This window comes from Thalassophryne amazonica, chromosome 14 (genome assembly GCF_902500255.1).
Source record: "Thalassophryne amazonica chromosome 14, fThaAma1.1, whole genome shotgun sequence".
Classification (NCBI taxonomy): domain Eukaryota; kingdom Metazoa; phylum Chordata; class Actinopteri; order Batrachoidiformes; family Batrachoididae; genus Thalassophryne; species Thalassophryne amazonica.
The window spans coordinates 87,457,378-87,474,366 of NC_047116.1; the positions used below are offsets into that span (position 1 = coordinate 87,457,378).

Consider the following 16,989-nt stretch of genomic DNA (forward strand, 5'->3'; position numbering starts at 1 on the left):
GAGGTGTTTTTCCTGTGCCGCCGCAACGCGCCGGCTGCATCCCGACGCGCGGACCCGTCCGCACGTCTTTCATTAATAAAATCTCCTTTAACAGTGGAATGTCCGGATAAACTGCTGATCCCGACCTCTTCTGAAAGTTCTCTGTTCTCTCACAACGTCCTGGGTGGTAGTTCAAATATATATATATATACATATATATATATATATATATATATATATTTTTTTTTTTATTTTTTTTTTAACTCAGTGACCAGCTTCTGCTGCATTTTTTTTTATTGTCAGAGCCTTACAGCGCCACATACAGCTCTGGCATATAGAGTGTTTTCAGTGTCCCACAGCTGACATGGAATGTTGTTAACCGTTTTCGGAACAATATATATATTTTTTGTTGTAACCGTTTCGAATGGAACACAAAACTGGAATCATAATACCAGTTCTGTTCAGAAGTATATATATATATATATATATATATATGGCTGTGAAACATGGCTATTTTCAGTGCAACGTCTAAGATGTAATTACCAACAAAACACAAACTGTTGGCTTTGTACTGCCTCATTTAAATAAAAGTCACAGTTTTGTGAAATCAAATCCAAGAACAAAGCCAGTTTCATTGTCAGAAAAATACCAGGATGTTGGTGCACTGCTTATTCTGATCATTAAGCCTGCAGGAAAATAATAATCATCGCTTTGACCCTGTACTTCTAAGTTGTTTGTTTTTAAAAAGAAAATTAAATTACAGTATTATTGCATGTATTGGTGGTCTGTAGCATTAGTAGTAACTGCATATCCAGAACTTGGAAACAAGATTATTTTTATTTTGACAGTCAAGCTACAGTTGAATATAAGAACACAGTTATGAGCGATTCTCTGTGTTGACTTATCAGGTTTCTCATCCACATTGAATCTGAACATTCAGAAGCCAACTAGCCTAAATGAAAACAATCTATATTTACTTTCCTGAAAAACTGTTCAAATGAGATTACTCAACTGTCGGCGCATGATTCAATTACATTTGGATGATACTGTGTTTAGCATTTGATTTATCTCTTTATTGGTACTAATCTGGACCATGTGACAGATGTCAAGGATTGCCCCAAGTAATCAATTATCCTTCTAATATTCAGTTCAAATTGATCTCAAATCAATTCCAAATGAGTAGCAGAAAATTAAAACAATTATCCACTGTATTGTGTTTAATTAGTTTTAGTCTGCATTACTGGCAACAACAACTTTATTTAATCAAGGGCAACTGTTCATATTGTTTGTGATTTCAATTTTTCATTTTCAAGTTATTTTCATTTCTATAGCACCAAATCACAACAGAGTTGCCTCAAAGCGCTTCACACAGGTAAGGTCTAACCTTACCAACCCCCAGAGCAACAGTGGTAAGGAAAAACTCCCTCTGAGGAAGAAACCTCAAGCAGACCAGACTCAAAGGGGTGACCCTCTGCTTGGGCCATGCTACAAACATAAATTACAGAACAATTCACGGACAAATATACAAGAAATGCTATTGGCGCACAGGACAGGAGGATCGCAAACACGAATACAACTCCCATCCCTGGAGCTGCACCTTAAACAGAGAGAAAAAACAGAATCAGGCATCAGAAAGACAAAAAATACTGTATAATTTGCCAGCATTAATCAACAAGAAAAACAAAAGAAATACTAAGGTGATCGCCGGCCACTAGCCCTAATTTTAATTTATATTTAGGAGGCAAGAGTCTTTCATGCACTGATGAATTTTCATGGTACACCAATTCATTATTCATTTTAATGCCAACAAACAAAAAACAAAACAAAACAAACATGTTATTTTCATAGTCCTGAACCCACCCAATCTGTGACATTTCTAGTGAAATAATAATAATAATAATAATAATAATAATAAATTGACTAACATGTTTAAGTAGGTGGAAATTCATTGTTTTTCTTGTTTTGTTTTTGTCCATTTGAAAGTCACTGAGATGTCAGGTCATATCTGGAAACATGCAGTCATGCCACACAACATCACATCCACCAAACTTGACAACTTCCCTGGATCCTAATTGGCTACCAAGGTTAAGCACTGGCCTGGTGGGGCTCACGGCCGGTGTAGGACTTTTCTAAGATGAAATACCTCCTGTGAACATTAAGAGCTTCACTGCAGTCTCTGGCAGCATCCACAATCTATTCAGGTCATTTGTTTTGTCTGTTTCTGGAAATGTTCCATCAACATTCTCCTCCTGTAAAACAGCTTGAGCAGGCAGTTGTCTGTGGGGCCAGTGAATCCTTACTGAAGTTGCAACAACTCTATTGTCAGAGTGCAAACTGGGCACTTTTGTAGATCCTGCTATTCTGCAAGTCTCCAGCACTTTGCCACAACAGCATAAACTACACCACAGCTGTTGTGAATACTGTATTCAGCAGTGCAGCTCTGGACCTTGGATCCCACCACCACACCCCAAAAGCAATTGTCTGCAGGCTGGAGGACCAACGACAGTCTTGTGTTTAACATTGTGCCTTGGTTGCAACTGAGCTTAGCTGTACCGAATTTGTATTCTACAGTGCCCATAATACACAGCCTTTTGCCATATTAAAAGTAACGTAGAAACGAAAATAGAATCAACATTTGGACCATTCAAAACAAGCGGATAAATGTAAAATTTCAAAACCACTTGTCTGACACCAAATCCATCTGACACGCCTTTTTCAAGACGGATATGCAGTTTCCACCCATTGTGTCCAGTCTACCTATTTCGTAAACCACTGTGCAATTTCAACATAAAGAATATCACCACATAATATGGATTCATGATATAATCCATGGTTTCAAGAGCTTTAGATAGATGACTTTAGATGACTTTTATCCTTCCTGTATGTTAGGTTTGAATACAATTTAATAGAGTAGCAATTTCTTTTTCCTCGAAAGCATCACAGCCTTTTTCGTTCCACTCAAAACCACTCTTTAATGCTTTGATGTTTAGAAGCAGATACATGCACATAATGAAACCATTTCTCAGTGTGACAGAAGAAAGCACAGTAAGAATGCAAATGTCAAAACCAAAATGCCCCGAATGCATAAGTGCAAGAAAAGAAAGGATTCGTTTAAAGCCAACTTTTGACTGTTTGTGCAAGAGAAGAAGGTGGAAGGAGGTGAGATGTCAGCAACAGTTGACCTTTTGAGTAAATCTACTATCCCATTAACCCCTGACTCTGTGTGATGCAAAGACAACATTGAAAAGAAGTGATTTGATTGAACAGTCTGAGGCGATAAGATAAGTAATTTTAATTGTCTTTCAGCTCAGACTGAGACGGGGAACACAGGGAAGGTGACATGTGAAACACAATTAAAGATGATTAAAGTTCATTGTAACTACATTACACGACTGCCAGCTGCTTACCAAGTGGTCTTACCATGTTTGTCTTTATGGTGTGAAGAAGAGAAACGTTCTCATGTGGTATTGTTTGAAATGTTCTCCAATAGTTAGAGACAGCAGGAAATATTTTAGGACTGTATCATATCCTACTTCTAAGATTTGGATTTTGTTTTTTTTGTTTTTTGCCCTTTAGGTCCTGGAGCACCAACTGTGATCTTACACAGCCTCAATAACTCAAGTAAGAAGTGCAATCCATTAATGTTAAGTCACCACTAGATGATGTGATGTCACCATATGGACTCTAAAATACTGTTAATATTGGTATAATTATCCTAACATAAAATGTGCAATGTATGACCCCATGGCAGCATGCCATTACACAGGACCTAGAGACCCTTTGGTTTTACTTCCACAGGGGTAGTGCTACATGTCACAGTACTGTGTTGGATTGTTAGCCTAGCATAACATGTCACTGATGGGATTATACAGGTGCTGGTCATATAATTAGAATTTCATGAAAAAGTTGATTTATTTCAGTAATTCCATTCAAAAAGTGAAACTTGTATATTATGTTCATTCATTGCACACAGACAGATATATTTCAAATGTTTATTTCTTTTAATTTTGATGATTATAAGTGACATCTAATGAAAATCCCAGATTCAGTATCTCAGAAAATTAAATTAAGACCAATACAAAAAAGGTCTTTAATCCCCTATTTCTCCCGGTGTGTAGTGAGTGCCTTGTATGGCAGCACTCTGACACTGAGGCGAATGTGAGGTATTATTGTAAAACGCTTTAAGCGCCTGAAGCAGATGGAAAAGCGCTATATAATTGCTGTGCATTTACCACCACTTCCCATTTACTTGCTAAAATACAGAGTAAACTTGAACACACTCACTCACTCACTCACGCATCTTCAAACGCTTACTCCAGTTAAGTGTCAAGGAGGGGCTGGAACCTATCCCAGCAGTCAGAGGGCGTGAGGCGGGGTACACCCTAGACAGGACGCCAGTCTGTCACAGGGCTACATATAGACAAACACATTCACACCCACACCTACGGACAGTTAAAAGTTTCCAATTCACCTAACCGGCATGTCTTCGGATGAGAGAGCCCACACAAACACGGGGACAACATGCAAACTTCACACAGAAAGGGATGAGGTGGGAATCAATCCCATGAAGATCTCGCTGTGAGGCAACAGTGCTAACCACTAATCCACTGTGCTGCCGATGCTGCTTCGTATGTTTCCCAAACATACAACTGCACATATTGGGTGCTCCATGTTGTGTGTGCCTGTGTATCTGTCTTGTCTTTTCTCTCCACAATAACTTAACATCTATGCAGCAGAAAAGCAAGCAGTTTACCCAGGGTTATTTGGACTGGCCCTCTGTCCACAGCTGGGAACTCAAAGCCTCTGGTGGTTCTATAATGAGACGTCTATTGATTTTGGGTTTTCTATTAGAAATGCTGGATGAATTCCATTTCATTTAGTTGATTCTCAGATGCACTGAATGGAAAAATAGCCAAATCAGAATCATTGTTTATTGTGTGAAGGGGAAATAGTAGAGTTACTGTTTTTGACGCTGCCATCAGGATTCTGTTGTCGCTAAAAACGCTTTTTTTCTGAAACAAGACCTTTTGAATGTATAATATGATAGTTTGAATTAACAGTTTAAATGGTTATCCTCATGAATTGTTACCTTTTTCTTTAAAATCATTGGTAAATGTCTTTATTTCCATTCATATCTACTTTTCAGGATGTATTCAGTTTTTAAAGACATTGTTTAGAATTTATTTTTCCATTTATTTTATGTTATTTTAACAAAAACATACGCTGTTTGAGTTTTGGTCAAACGTCTCTTTTAATCAATGCAAGAAATACAGAGTTCTGCTCACAGGTACCACACAGTGAGAACTAAATCAATGACACGCAGATGTTTTTTGGCAAACTGTGACTAGAATTTTGTTTCTTATTGTAATACATGATCTGAATAGAAATCCTTGTCTTGTAAGTCATAAAATTATCAGCACTTTTCAGATCTGCATTTCTTCTCATCCTTGTAGATTACTACATCCTTGAGAACAACTCTTTGCTAAAAGCAGCCTTGAAGTATAAAAGAATACAGCTGACTGACTTCACAAATGTTCAAATGGAACATTTTGGTGAGAAAAATCATCATTCTATATGCCCTGTGTCCATATTGCATTTTTTGTTTCCTGGCAGAAAAGTGCAGAGAGCACACTGAGAACTGCTTCATCCCAGCACTTCATCTCAGTAGTTTCTTAAAAAGAAAAAGCACTCCTCACAGGATGTTCCTATGACAACAACAAAGAGCTAATGACTGGTTTATAATGTATATAAAAAGTACTCACCCTGAGTGGGAACATAGCATCTGTCTAATCTGCGGTCTTTGTTTTGTTTTTTTCTTATGATGGATTTTATGTGACACATCAGTTATAGACAGAACTGCAAAAACAAAGTTCTCTTTCCTTGAGGATGAAAGGTGTTGCTCTTTCTGATTGAATGCTCAATAAGTTGATGTAGTACATCACAGCACCTATGAAAGGTTCAGGGATTTTCATCTTAACCCTCTGGGATCCAGGAGTACTTTCTCAATGTTACCATGCTTTCAGTAATTAAACTTTTTAAATAACGCTTTTGAGGATAATGTCCATGTGTTGCATATCACAATGTTCATAACAATCTCTGCTTTCGATATATGTGTTTTGAACATTGTATGTAGAAATAGTTTAAATCTGAAAAAAATTAAATGCATTTTTAGAAAATTCTTCAAATCTTTATTGAAAATGCACCTTTACAGATGTGGATGATGGTGCTGGAAATAGGTTTGCCAATGTTTTTGGCTCATAAAAGTAGTGTAATATATGAAGAAAATTAAAGATCGGTGGATGATAAATGTCCAAAATGAAAATATGTAATTTTATTTTTTGAATATATTGTTGTCCATAACTTTGAATTTACCAAATTTTAGAGGCATAATGTCCATATGTTGCATATCACAATGCTCAGAAGAGCTTTTTGGATATGTAAGACATATTTGTCTAGAACGTTGTATAGACAAATAATTTCTTTAACCCTGTAAAAAAAAAAAGTGCTTTAAAAAAAAATGAAGTCTTTCATGAAAATACACCTGTATGAGCTGTTTTGGTGCTAGAAATGGGTTTACCAAAGTTTTTAGGTCGCAAAAATAGCGTAATATATGAAAACGTATCAATAAATTCCAAAAAATATGTGATGCATTGCAGCAGCTCTAATGACTGGGAACTGCCAATATTAAAGTTGCCTTCAAAATATTACAAATAATAAATCTTAATAGTCATAATCTCAATAAAATAACTTACCATTTTCAGCAAGATGTTTTCTGTTTTTACCCAAGGCCAAAATATGGCCACTGGGTGTTGCAAAGACTTTGCATCCATCTGTCTGTCTGTGCTCAGCATAAGTCCATTCCTATTACTACCAGGGTCTTCAAATTCACAGAGTGAATTCTTGAGACACGGACACAGACCTTAGATAAGTTCAAAGATGAATAACCCTGACCAATTTCAAGAGGTCATAAGGTCACATTTTGTTTCTTATGCTTATATGGCTGAGGGTATTTTAGCATTGCATTATATTTACTCTATGCAGAAATGTACATCAATAGCCTTCAGTGAATGAAAAATAGAAACCCCTCACTCTAATGTCCATTTGCACCGTTAGACAAACAAAAAAACAACACCAAAAAACAACTAGAAAAACAAACAAACAAGAAAAGCTTGTGGATCTTGAAAAAAAGAAAATCTGTCCATATGTTTTTTTCATGACAGTTTGCATTGTCTGTGGCCAAGTGGTTAGTGCACTTGGCTTCTGTGCAGAAGGCTCCCGGTTCAGACCCCACCTGTGACACATTTTTCCATGTAAGTGAGTTACTTCAAGAAGGGCATCTGGTGTACATCTTGTGCCAATTCAACATGCAGATACACCTTGGATTTGCCGTGGTGACCCTGAGTGAAAACAAGGGAGAAGCCAAAGAGACTTACTTGCTGACAGGCTGTTCTTTTAGCATTTATGCATGTTTAGTAGCAGTGTGAATCAGTGAGAATCCTCACACAATGATGCAGTCTCTGGCAGCGGCAGGCAGCAAGAGACACACACCCATGTGACCTTTTTAAGGCTCTAGGATTGCCTATAATTTCAGGAGGTCATCAAATGAACTCTTTGTCATCCTGTCTCTCATCTATTAATAGAAATGAGAAGACAGAGTTGGACGCGCCGGTGCGTCCATTGACCCCAGAGGGTTGAATCACTTGCATCACAAAAAAGTCAAAGCACTCGCTCCTAAAAAAGTTATTCACTGTGGCCCTTTAATCTGGATGTGGCCACATGCTGCCTTTAGAGCAATTGAAAAAAGATTGTGACAGAAAAGAAAAGTGATATGAAGTCAGACCCTTACATAAAAGCTGAAAATCAAACAGTAACTGTTGATAAGTAACACTGTGCTTTTTGTCTTTTCTTTTCACAGAGTTACCTTTAAAGATTTCCTACCCACCAGACTTCTCAGATTCTCGTCACTATGGCTTGTTGTTGGTGGTGTATGTATCTGTAATGACACGTCCATTTTGATGTGACCTATATTTCCTGGCAGGTTTTGTTTGTGTGCATCACACAAGCAGCAGATTAATGCATAGACTCATACCTTTGTAGAAGAAAGAAAATCCAATTGTTTGGAGTCCTGGACCCAGTTTCAGAAAGCAGTCTAATATTGTTTAGTAGACTAAACTCACTTAGCCGACTCATCTTTTGGCATTAGTCTTTGCACAAAGCGCATAGTCGGTTAATGTTTCACGTTACCCGACTAAAGTTTTTAGCCTGGTACAAAGGAAGCTAATCTTATTTTAGTCAACAAAACTTCAAAAAAGATGGCTATCATGTGCCACTACTTGTTGGAGGAGGAAGGAAAGAGAGACTTGTGGCAGGAGCGGGTGTTCCGGGACCGCTGAAGTTGAGAGCACTTTACTGCGGCAGACTTGGCCATGTTTGTAACAGTCGACCAACCTGGAAGTAAACAAAACTGTTGTGCATTGGAGGCATTTCTTGGCAGTGATAGTTGCAAGGCTGCTATGACCGTGAAAATGGTCGACTAACATAAGATGGCTAATCTACAAGTTTAGCCGTCAATGTGAAATGGAGATTAGACTAATAATGTTGGGCAATTAACCTTAGTCGATTAAGTAAGCTTAGTAGACTAAAAGATTAGACTGCTTTATGAAACTGGGCCCTGGTCCTTCCTTTCTTTCTGCAAGGTGGTGAGATTGGATGCTAACCACTTACTTAAGGCAGCGCCTGGATGTCTTTGGAACTTTGTCTCGTCAGAGGATCCTTGGGTACCACTGGAATGACTTTGTGACAGAAGAACAGTTGTTCAAGGAGACTGAGATGAATCATACCAATTGCATGTGAGGGAACGTAAGCTACAACATTTTAGCCATGTGGCACTGTCGCTTGCTCAGCATGAGCACACACATGCCAGTGTTGAGGACCCCACATTCCTTGAGGCTCCAGCAGACAGATGACAACTTTCAAAAGGTGGTGATGGACCAGTTACCTTCCTGCGTGGTTGTCCTTCAGGACCCAAGGTGGTTCAGTAGTGTGGAGGATGCTGTAATGATTGGCACCAACACCTGCATTCGGACTTCGCCTGCGCTAAAGATGAGGGGTCCCACAGCTCTCTTGCATGAGTTTTGCTAAGCCCAAAAACATGAATCAGCTGCAAATGGTGAATTATCCGCAAACTGTTAACTGCAAAAGTGAATGCTGAAAAAATATCTCCCAAAACGTCAATATCAGTCATGATATATATGTTTCTTTCAGTTTCAGTAGTTTATGGATTTCAGTTTGTGGATCAGTTACTGCAGGAAAACTTAATCTCAAACCCAATCTCAGCAGAAATGTTTTTTATTATTATTTTTGGTTGTGGGGGGGATGTCACTACAGCCGGTGTGGTGGGGAGGCAATCGAAGGAGCTCTCCCTTCTGGTGTCAAGCAAGTAGTATAACCAGCAGGACCCCACTGATGTGTGCAGTGAATTCGGTGACACCACACCTAAATTTATTGAATATTTTTCTGGAGTCTTGTTTTTGCACTTTGTAGACACTTCCCTACACTTCCATGTCTCAGCCGCCTGCTCATTCAGATTATTGTTATTTTTCCAACTCAGAGGACGGCTCATATGGATAAAAATAAGATTGTAGCTTGTTGTCTACCTTCCTGAAGTTAGAAAATAGTGTTGTTTGTTTTTCTGCAACGTTTCTCTTACGATTATTAAGCTGTTTACTGGATGGGGAGGTTTCTGTCCTCTGTGGGTTTGACAGGTGGACCGTCTCAGTCAAACTCCTCACCTGATCACACTGTCCTGGGAGCGGGACACACCCAGCGGGGTCCGGCGCTTGACACCATAACCGAGAGGGGGGCCCGTGGTCCCTTTAATCCACCCGTAACCAAATTTTTGGAACAGGACAGAAAATACATACATACTACAATATGCAATATTTAATTATGATAATTAAACTTGTATTTTCATACATATTAGCACAGAGTAGTTTGTATTCATAATGAAATAATGCAATGTTTGTTTCTCAACTGAACAAAAAAATATGTTTTTTTAAACAAACATTACTGATGTGAACATCTGCAACAACTTTGAAAGATGCCAAATACATTTTACTTGTTTTCATTTAATGTGGTTGGTCTCAGTCTTACAAGCTGTGGCCCACTTTCAAATATGAAAATCTTCTTCAGCCCACTCAAACCTTTAATGTGTGTGTGTGTGTGTGTGTCTGTCTGTCTATATACACACACAGCAGGTAAAATAAGTACTGAACCTGTCACAGTTTTCTTAATATATTTCTAACCTTACTGCAAGTGACATGAAATTTTCACTAGATGTCTGTAACAACCAAAGTAATCCATAGATACAAAGAAATCAAAACAAATCACTACAGAAATTAAGTTATGTGAAATAAAATGGGAAAAGGTTTTGAACATGCTCACTGAAAATTTTTTTTAATGCTTTGTACAAAAAGGTTTTTTTTTTGTAATGAAGCTTCAAGATGCCTCCTGTATAGAGAATCTAGTTGCATGCATTCCTCAGGTGTGATTTTGGCTCATTCTTAAGGTGCGTTTGCACATACGCAAGACGCATTACGAATGGCATATTTGCGTCATTCTTGGCACATTCCTGACATTCTTAATGTGACTTAACGCATCTGAATAGGTTCTTAGTAGCACATGTTGGTGCGTGATATTCGTGAATTTCGTGGAGCATGTTTTTGGCTGTCAAAAAATCTTCCACGAATGTCACGCACCACAGTCATTTTGCCTCATGTCGTGGAGGTCACAACTGAGCGTGTTGATCCGTCTTGATGAGTGATGATCCTTAATAGAGCATGACAGCGTTCTTCTCTGACATGCGCACAGTTAAACCCTGCTGCACCACATTCAGTTTCATTGCTGCAGTATGCTGAAGGACAGTGACGCCAAGTGGGCTAAAAGTATCGTTCCACTGCTCATCAGGGCGCTCCTGCAGGTGTTCCACCTGCTGCATGTGCCTGATGTTTGGGAAAATGAGCGAGACGAGAGCCACGTGAAGCCACACATGTGGCTCTCTCGGTCTCCTCCTCCTCTCTGCTCCACTCCGTGGCACAGAGCCCAACGAAACATGCAGTCACAAAGTTCTTCTGCTGTGGCTGTTGAGGAAAAACTGGAGCGATCTGAATTGTTCAGCAGCTGACGGTTGGATGAATATGTGTGTGTGTGTGTATGTGTGTGGAGACAAGTTGCCTCATTCGCAACATGATAGAACTTAGCGATGCGCTGTTACGCATGATAGTACGCAACAATGCGGAACATTATTCTTGACCGTGCATAATGGGTCCTGATAATTCTCCAGCAACACGTGTCATTAATAGTAACGTGTGGTAACAGGTTGCCGCAGTTCCTGAGGACACCTGACCAAGAATGTATACTTCATGGCATTCGTGACGTGCCATCATTATGTGCAAATGCAGCATAACACACAAACAGTCTTCAAATGTTGAAGGTTCTGTGGACCTCTTCTATGTATGAACTCTGATCTTTAGTTCTTTACATAGATTTTATAGTGAATTCAAGAGAGATGATTGACTGGGTTATCTAGAGGAGGTGTTCCACCTGTGATGGACTGTCGTCTTATTGTCCATACTTCACGAGCTTTGTTTACATAGTGAGTGCTGAGCTCCTGACACAGGAACTCTGCTGTAACAACATCTCACGTGAGTTCTGGGCTGCAATCCTGCAAGAGATTCACAACTGCGAAACAGTGAACTGAGAGTTTCCTTGGCTGTGTGTTTCAGATCATTGTCTTGCTGAAATGTCCGCCCTCGTTTCAACGTCATCATCTTGGTAGATAACGGCAGATTTGATCAAGAATGTCTCGGTACATTTTTCATTCATCCTTCTGTCAATTTTATGAAGTTTGCCAGAAAAATAGACCCATTCCATGATGTTCCCACCTCTAAACTTCACCCTTGGTATGGTGTTTTGGTGTGATGTGCAGTGCCATTTGACCTCCAAACATGGTGTGTATTATGGCATCCAAAGTGGTCAGTTTTTCTCCCAGTTTTTCTCCCAGTATTTCACAGGCTTGTCTAGATGTTTTGCAGCAAACTTTAAATGAGCTTCAACATGCTTTTTCTTCAGCAATGGAGTCTTGTGTGGTGAGCGTGCATACAGGTCATGGTGGTTGAGTGCATTACTTATTCTTTTCTTTGAAACAATTGTACCTGTTAATTCCAGGTATTTATGAAGTGGGCCTTGGCTCTTCAGATAATAATTTTCACTCCTCTTGTGAAGTGCACATGGCCGTGGCTGGTTTATGGTGAAATGATGTTCTTTCCACTTTCAGATTATGTTCCCACAGTGCTCACTGGAATATTCATAAGTTCAGAAATCCTTCTGTAACCAATGCCAACAGTATGTTTTGCAAAGATCTTGTGAGAGGTCTTTGCTTTCACCCGCATTGGATGTTTCTTGTGTGACATCTTAATAATGAGACACCTTTTTATATGTCATCAGTTGGGACTGAACTAGCTGATATTAATTTGCAATGACAAGGGGCAGGATTGCTTTCTAATTATGGATGTCTTGGCTTTCCATGCCTTTTTGCACCTCCTGTTCTTCAGGTATTCAATACTTGTTCCCTGTGTCATTACACGTTATTGCACATAACTTAATTTCTGTACTTATTTATTTTGATTTCTTTGCATTGATGGATTACTTGGGTTGTTACTGACATCTGGTGAAAATTTAATGTGAATAGTACCTTGAGAAATGTATTTGTTGAGACAAATTGTGTCGTGTTCAATACTTATTTTACCCACTGTATATAATCAGATAAACAATGAATTATGACTTTACCAGTGACCCTCTAAAACTGAGTTAATTCTGTGCAGTTACATTTTCCTCATTGTGACTCTGTGTTGCCATTTGTATTGCCATTGCTCTTTAGTGATGGTGCCCCTGGTGGTCAGGCCGTGAGTGACCGATTTGATCTCAGCTGGGACTCTGTGCTGGTCAGCTCGGACAATGTCATTGTGGCGCGTCTGGACAGCCGGGGCAGTGGTTTCCAGGGCCAAAGAATCTTGCACGAGGTTCACCATAGGCTCGGAACCGTTGAGGTTCAGGACCAGATTGCAGCAGTGGAGTAAGTTTTCCTCTGTATGTTCTTGACTTTCACCCACTTTGAATGTTCACTTCAATTCCAGTTATTAGATTGAGAGTATGCTTTTCATTCCATATGTAATTCTTTTCGAGATGTTGCATAGAATTAATTTCTATCTTATTGTTACTGTGAGAGAATCTGAGATATCATTGGTATTACAGGTTATGGGCATATAATGCTTTGTAATGTTGTAGATGAAATGTAAGGATGTTGAGTTAGACACTTGTAGTTTTGGCCATATGAAGTAAAAGTTCAATGAAAAAACTATTTAAATATTTACTGTAATGGATATTAAATTTTCACCTGTTTTGTTTTATTCATTTGTTTTGTGATTTTTCAGTCATATTACTAATAATGATTGATTTTCATGAAATTTGGTCAAGGTGTAAGGCATGGGCCAAAAAATACTCCATTAAACTTTGATTTGTATTTGGATACAGGTTATCTTCATTGCAAGTTTCAACATTTTCACAGTATTGTTCAACTTAAAATGAAATGACACACCAACCTAGAAGCAGATTCAAATTACATCATAAATTTGTAACATTTTAATATCTATCTACAGACTCATTTCATAAAAAATAAGATCTGAAGGCTCTAGATGCGGACATCAGTGGACCAAGTGCATTGATGTTAAGGGAGACTATTCTGAAAAATAATAAGAACAATGGGCCTCATTCACGAACCGTTCTTAAGAACAAATTTATTCCTAAATCCTGCTTATGAGGTTTTTACGAATATTGTGGCAATTATGAATGTTTTCTGATTCTTGAACACATCCATCCATCCATCCATCCATCCAATGAACTACCTCCTCACCTACATGACAACATGACTCATGACCTACCTGCTGGACATACTCACCCCCGCTGTGCATCAACTTAACCATGAATCTGGACACAAGTGGTTTTCCATTGGTTCTCCATGAAGCAATTATATGCAACTGCATGAAATATTTGTTAAATTTGCTCTGCCATGAATTGCAAAGAACAAAGTCTGCAGATGCTTTACAAAAAGAATTAAATGTTTTAATAAAAGACTATATATAAAACATGTAATTACAAATGGTTGAAAAATCATTTAATTGTATTTTATAGCTGTATAAAGTTGAGTTTCAGATTTTAGGAATATGTCAATTTGTATCTCCAAAAGTAAAGTTTTTTTTTCTTTTTTACCCCAGGTACATAATGAAATTTCCATATATTGATCGGACACGCATAGCAGTGTTTGGAAAGGTGAGTCAATGTTGTGTTTTTCCTATGAGTAGTTCTCAAGTGAGTTCCTTCTCAAGACTAATTTTACACATATACGCGTATACAGCTTGTTGAGATAATGTTACATGTGCTTCTGTCAGAATCTCTTTAAATACCAAAGTGCAAAATGCCATGTGTCAAAAGGCAGTTACGTGGTTTCAGCTGCATGACTCTAACGAATGCTTTCATACCGTATATCATTCCTGTGACATGAAAAACACACACGTCCATTTCACCAAAAGTAGTTAAAGTGTTTTTCATCTGACAGTTACGACATGTACTTCAGCAGGATTATGGATTGTGCCATTTAACTACTATACATTTCTACATTTTTTTCCTAAGGGATATGGTGGATACATAACATTAATGATGCTCAAGTCGACTGACAGCGTGTTCAGATGTGCATGTGCAATGTCACCAGTGACAGATTGGAAACTTTATGGTGAGTGCCGCACATCACAGTAAATCCTATATTTTGATGCCTTCACGTTTACTGACAGGCACGTTCTGTATCATATCAAGCAAAGAGTTCATATTTGATTCTAAAAGTGGAAGCAGATCAAGTATAGGCACATTATAACTGTAGGTGGAATTTTAATTTTCTTTTTAGTTATACATGAGCATAAACTCTTCCTCAACACTCTGATGTGATCTTTATGGAAATAAAATTCTTATGAGTGTAAACCTGAATTAAGTTGGTAGAACAAAAAAACACCCAAACAAACAAACAAAAAGGATGATTACCTCATTTTTTTAAGTTTATGTACTCAAAAATAAATTATAATTGGAGTTACTGTTACATGTATGTTGTAATTGCACCCCCCCACCCCCCAAAAATGAAATAAATTGTTAAATTAACCCCTATATTTTCAGTGCAGAGCTTTCATAGACTGTGGCAGAATTTCTTTTTCCCAGGGAATATTGGTGTTCATCAGGGATGTGTTATGGCTCCTGCTCTGTTCAGTGCTTGCATGGACTGGGTGTGAGATAGTGTTGTGAAAGCCAGCAGCTTTGGTGTCTTTTTGGTGAGGAAAGGTTTGCTGAGCATCACCTTGTGAATGATGCTGTGATCTTTGCGGAACCAATGGATGTCCTGATTGTAACACTTGAGTTAGTCCTGGAACATTACGAAATCCAAGCTTTCACTGGCTTCCTTGACTGGACGATCAGAAGGGTAGGCCTACATGATGAAAGTGTTGAACTTTAAGAGACATTCACTTATGTCAGCAGTCATATACAAGAGTCTGGGTACTTAACATCAAGAGACACCTGGGAAGAGTTTATGCATTTTTGAAGTCTCTGGCATCTCCGTGATGTGCTGACACACAGTGCGGCCATCTGGACAAGGGCTAACAGCCATATTAACATGATATTACAGATGCATCCTCTGACACATGAGGTGGACTGACAAGACAGTCATCTTGTGTTCCTTCCATTTTCTAATAATTGCACCAACAGTTGTTGTCTTCTCACCAAGCTGCTTTCCTATTGTCCTGTAGCCCATCACAGCCTTGTGTAGGTCTACAGTTTTGTTCCTGATGTCCTTAGACAGCTCTTTGGTCTTGGCCATGGTGGATAAGTTGGAGTGTGATTGATTGAGTGTGTGGACAGGTGTCTCTTATACAGATAACAAGTTCAAACAGGTGCAGTTAATACAGGTAGAGTGCAGAATAGGAGGACTTCTTGAAGAAAAACTAACAGGTCTGTGAGAGACAGAATTCTTGCTGTTTGGTAGGTAATCAAATACTTATTTCATGCAATAAAATGCAAATTAATTATTTAAAAATCATACAATGTGATTTTCTGAAATTTTTTTAGATTCTGTCTCCCAGTTGAACTGTACCTACAATAAAAGGGCGATTCTTTCACTACGGACACTATTGGCCTTGTAAATGTAATTTCCACCACACCATTGCCTTACAATATAAAGCACCTTGGGGCAACTGTTTGTTGTGATTTGGCACTATATGCATGTGCTCTGATGTCACTGTTTATCTCCATAGAAACTACCCAAACAATCTTTCATACAAACTGTTTAAAGGGACATTACAGTGTTGTGGTGGAAATTACGGCAATAGTGTGGGACAACTACATTTTGTTTAAAAAAAATCACAACAGTTGTATGACATTGAATACCCCAATTATGTTTTGATTATTTTACTGATATTTTATTCAGAGATATTTTAAAACATTAGAAAAAACGTTTCTTTACCATTCATTTTTATCATTGAAGATCAAAAGTCTGGGTGTGGGACAAGCACAAAACGGAAATATTTGCATATAATGATGCTGAAAAAAGGTGAAAAAGTCATCATAGACTACTAGAACAAATTTCTTAACACACTTTCATTGTAAAGATAACTATAAAAGTGTGAAATTTCCCCTTTTTTCTGTTTTTCATACAATATGATCAAAGGACATAATAAGTGCCCATAGTCTAAGAATCACCCAAAAATTACAGACCTCTCCATTCTTTGTAGGTTGGAAAACTTGTAAAATTGACAGTGGATCAAACACTTATTTGCCTCACTGTAGTTGTTCACTATGTGATGAGTGCAGTTTTTAGTGTTTCAAAACCCCACACAGAGACCACAGCAGTGAACGCAG

General features: G+C 38.3%; 1 protein-coding gene across 2 annotated transcripts in view; it reads left to right on the forward strand.

Annotated features, from left to right (window-relative positions):
* LOC117524075 (inactive dipeptidyl peptidase 10-like) overlaps positions 1 to 16,989 on the forward strand; it is a 643,233-nt gene that overhangs the window by 619,703 nt on the left and 6,541 nt on the right. For both annotated transcript variants that reach the window (XM_034185800.1, XM_034185801.1), the window contains exons 17-22: positions 3,556 to 3,600; positions 5,433 to 5,531; positions 7,895 to 7,964; positions 12,917 to 13,111; positions 14,310 to 14,364; positions 14,725 to 14,824. In XM_034185800.1, coding sequence (XP_034041691.1) covers positions 3,556 to 3,600; positions 5,433 to 5,531; positions 7,895 to 7,964; positions 12,917 to 13,111; positions 14,310 to 14,364; positions 14,725 to 14,824 — 564 coding nt within the window. The remainder of the gene's footprint in view (positions 1 to 3,555; positions 3,601 to 5,432; positions 5,532 to 7,894; positions 7,965 to 12,916; positions 13,112 to 14,309; positions 14,365 to 14,724; positions 14,825 to 16,989) is intronic.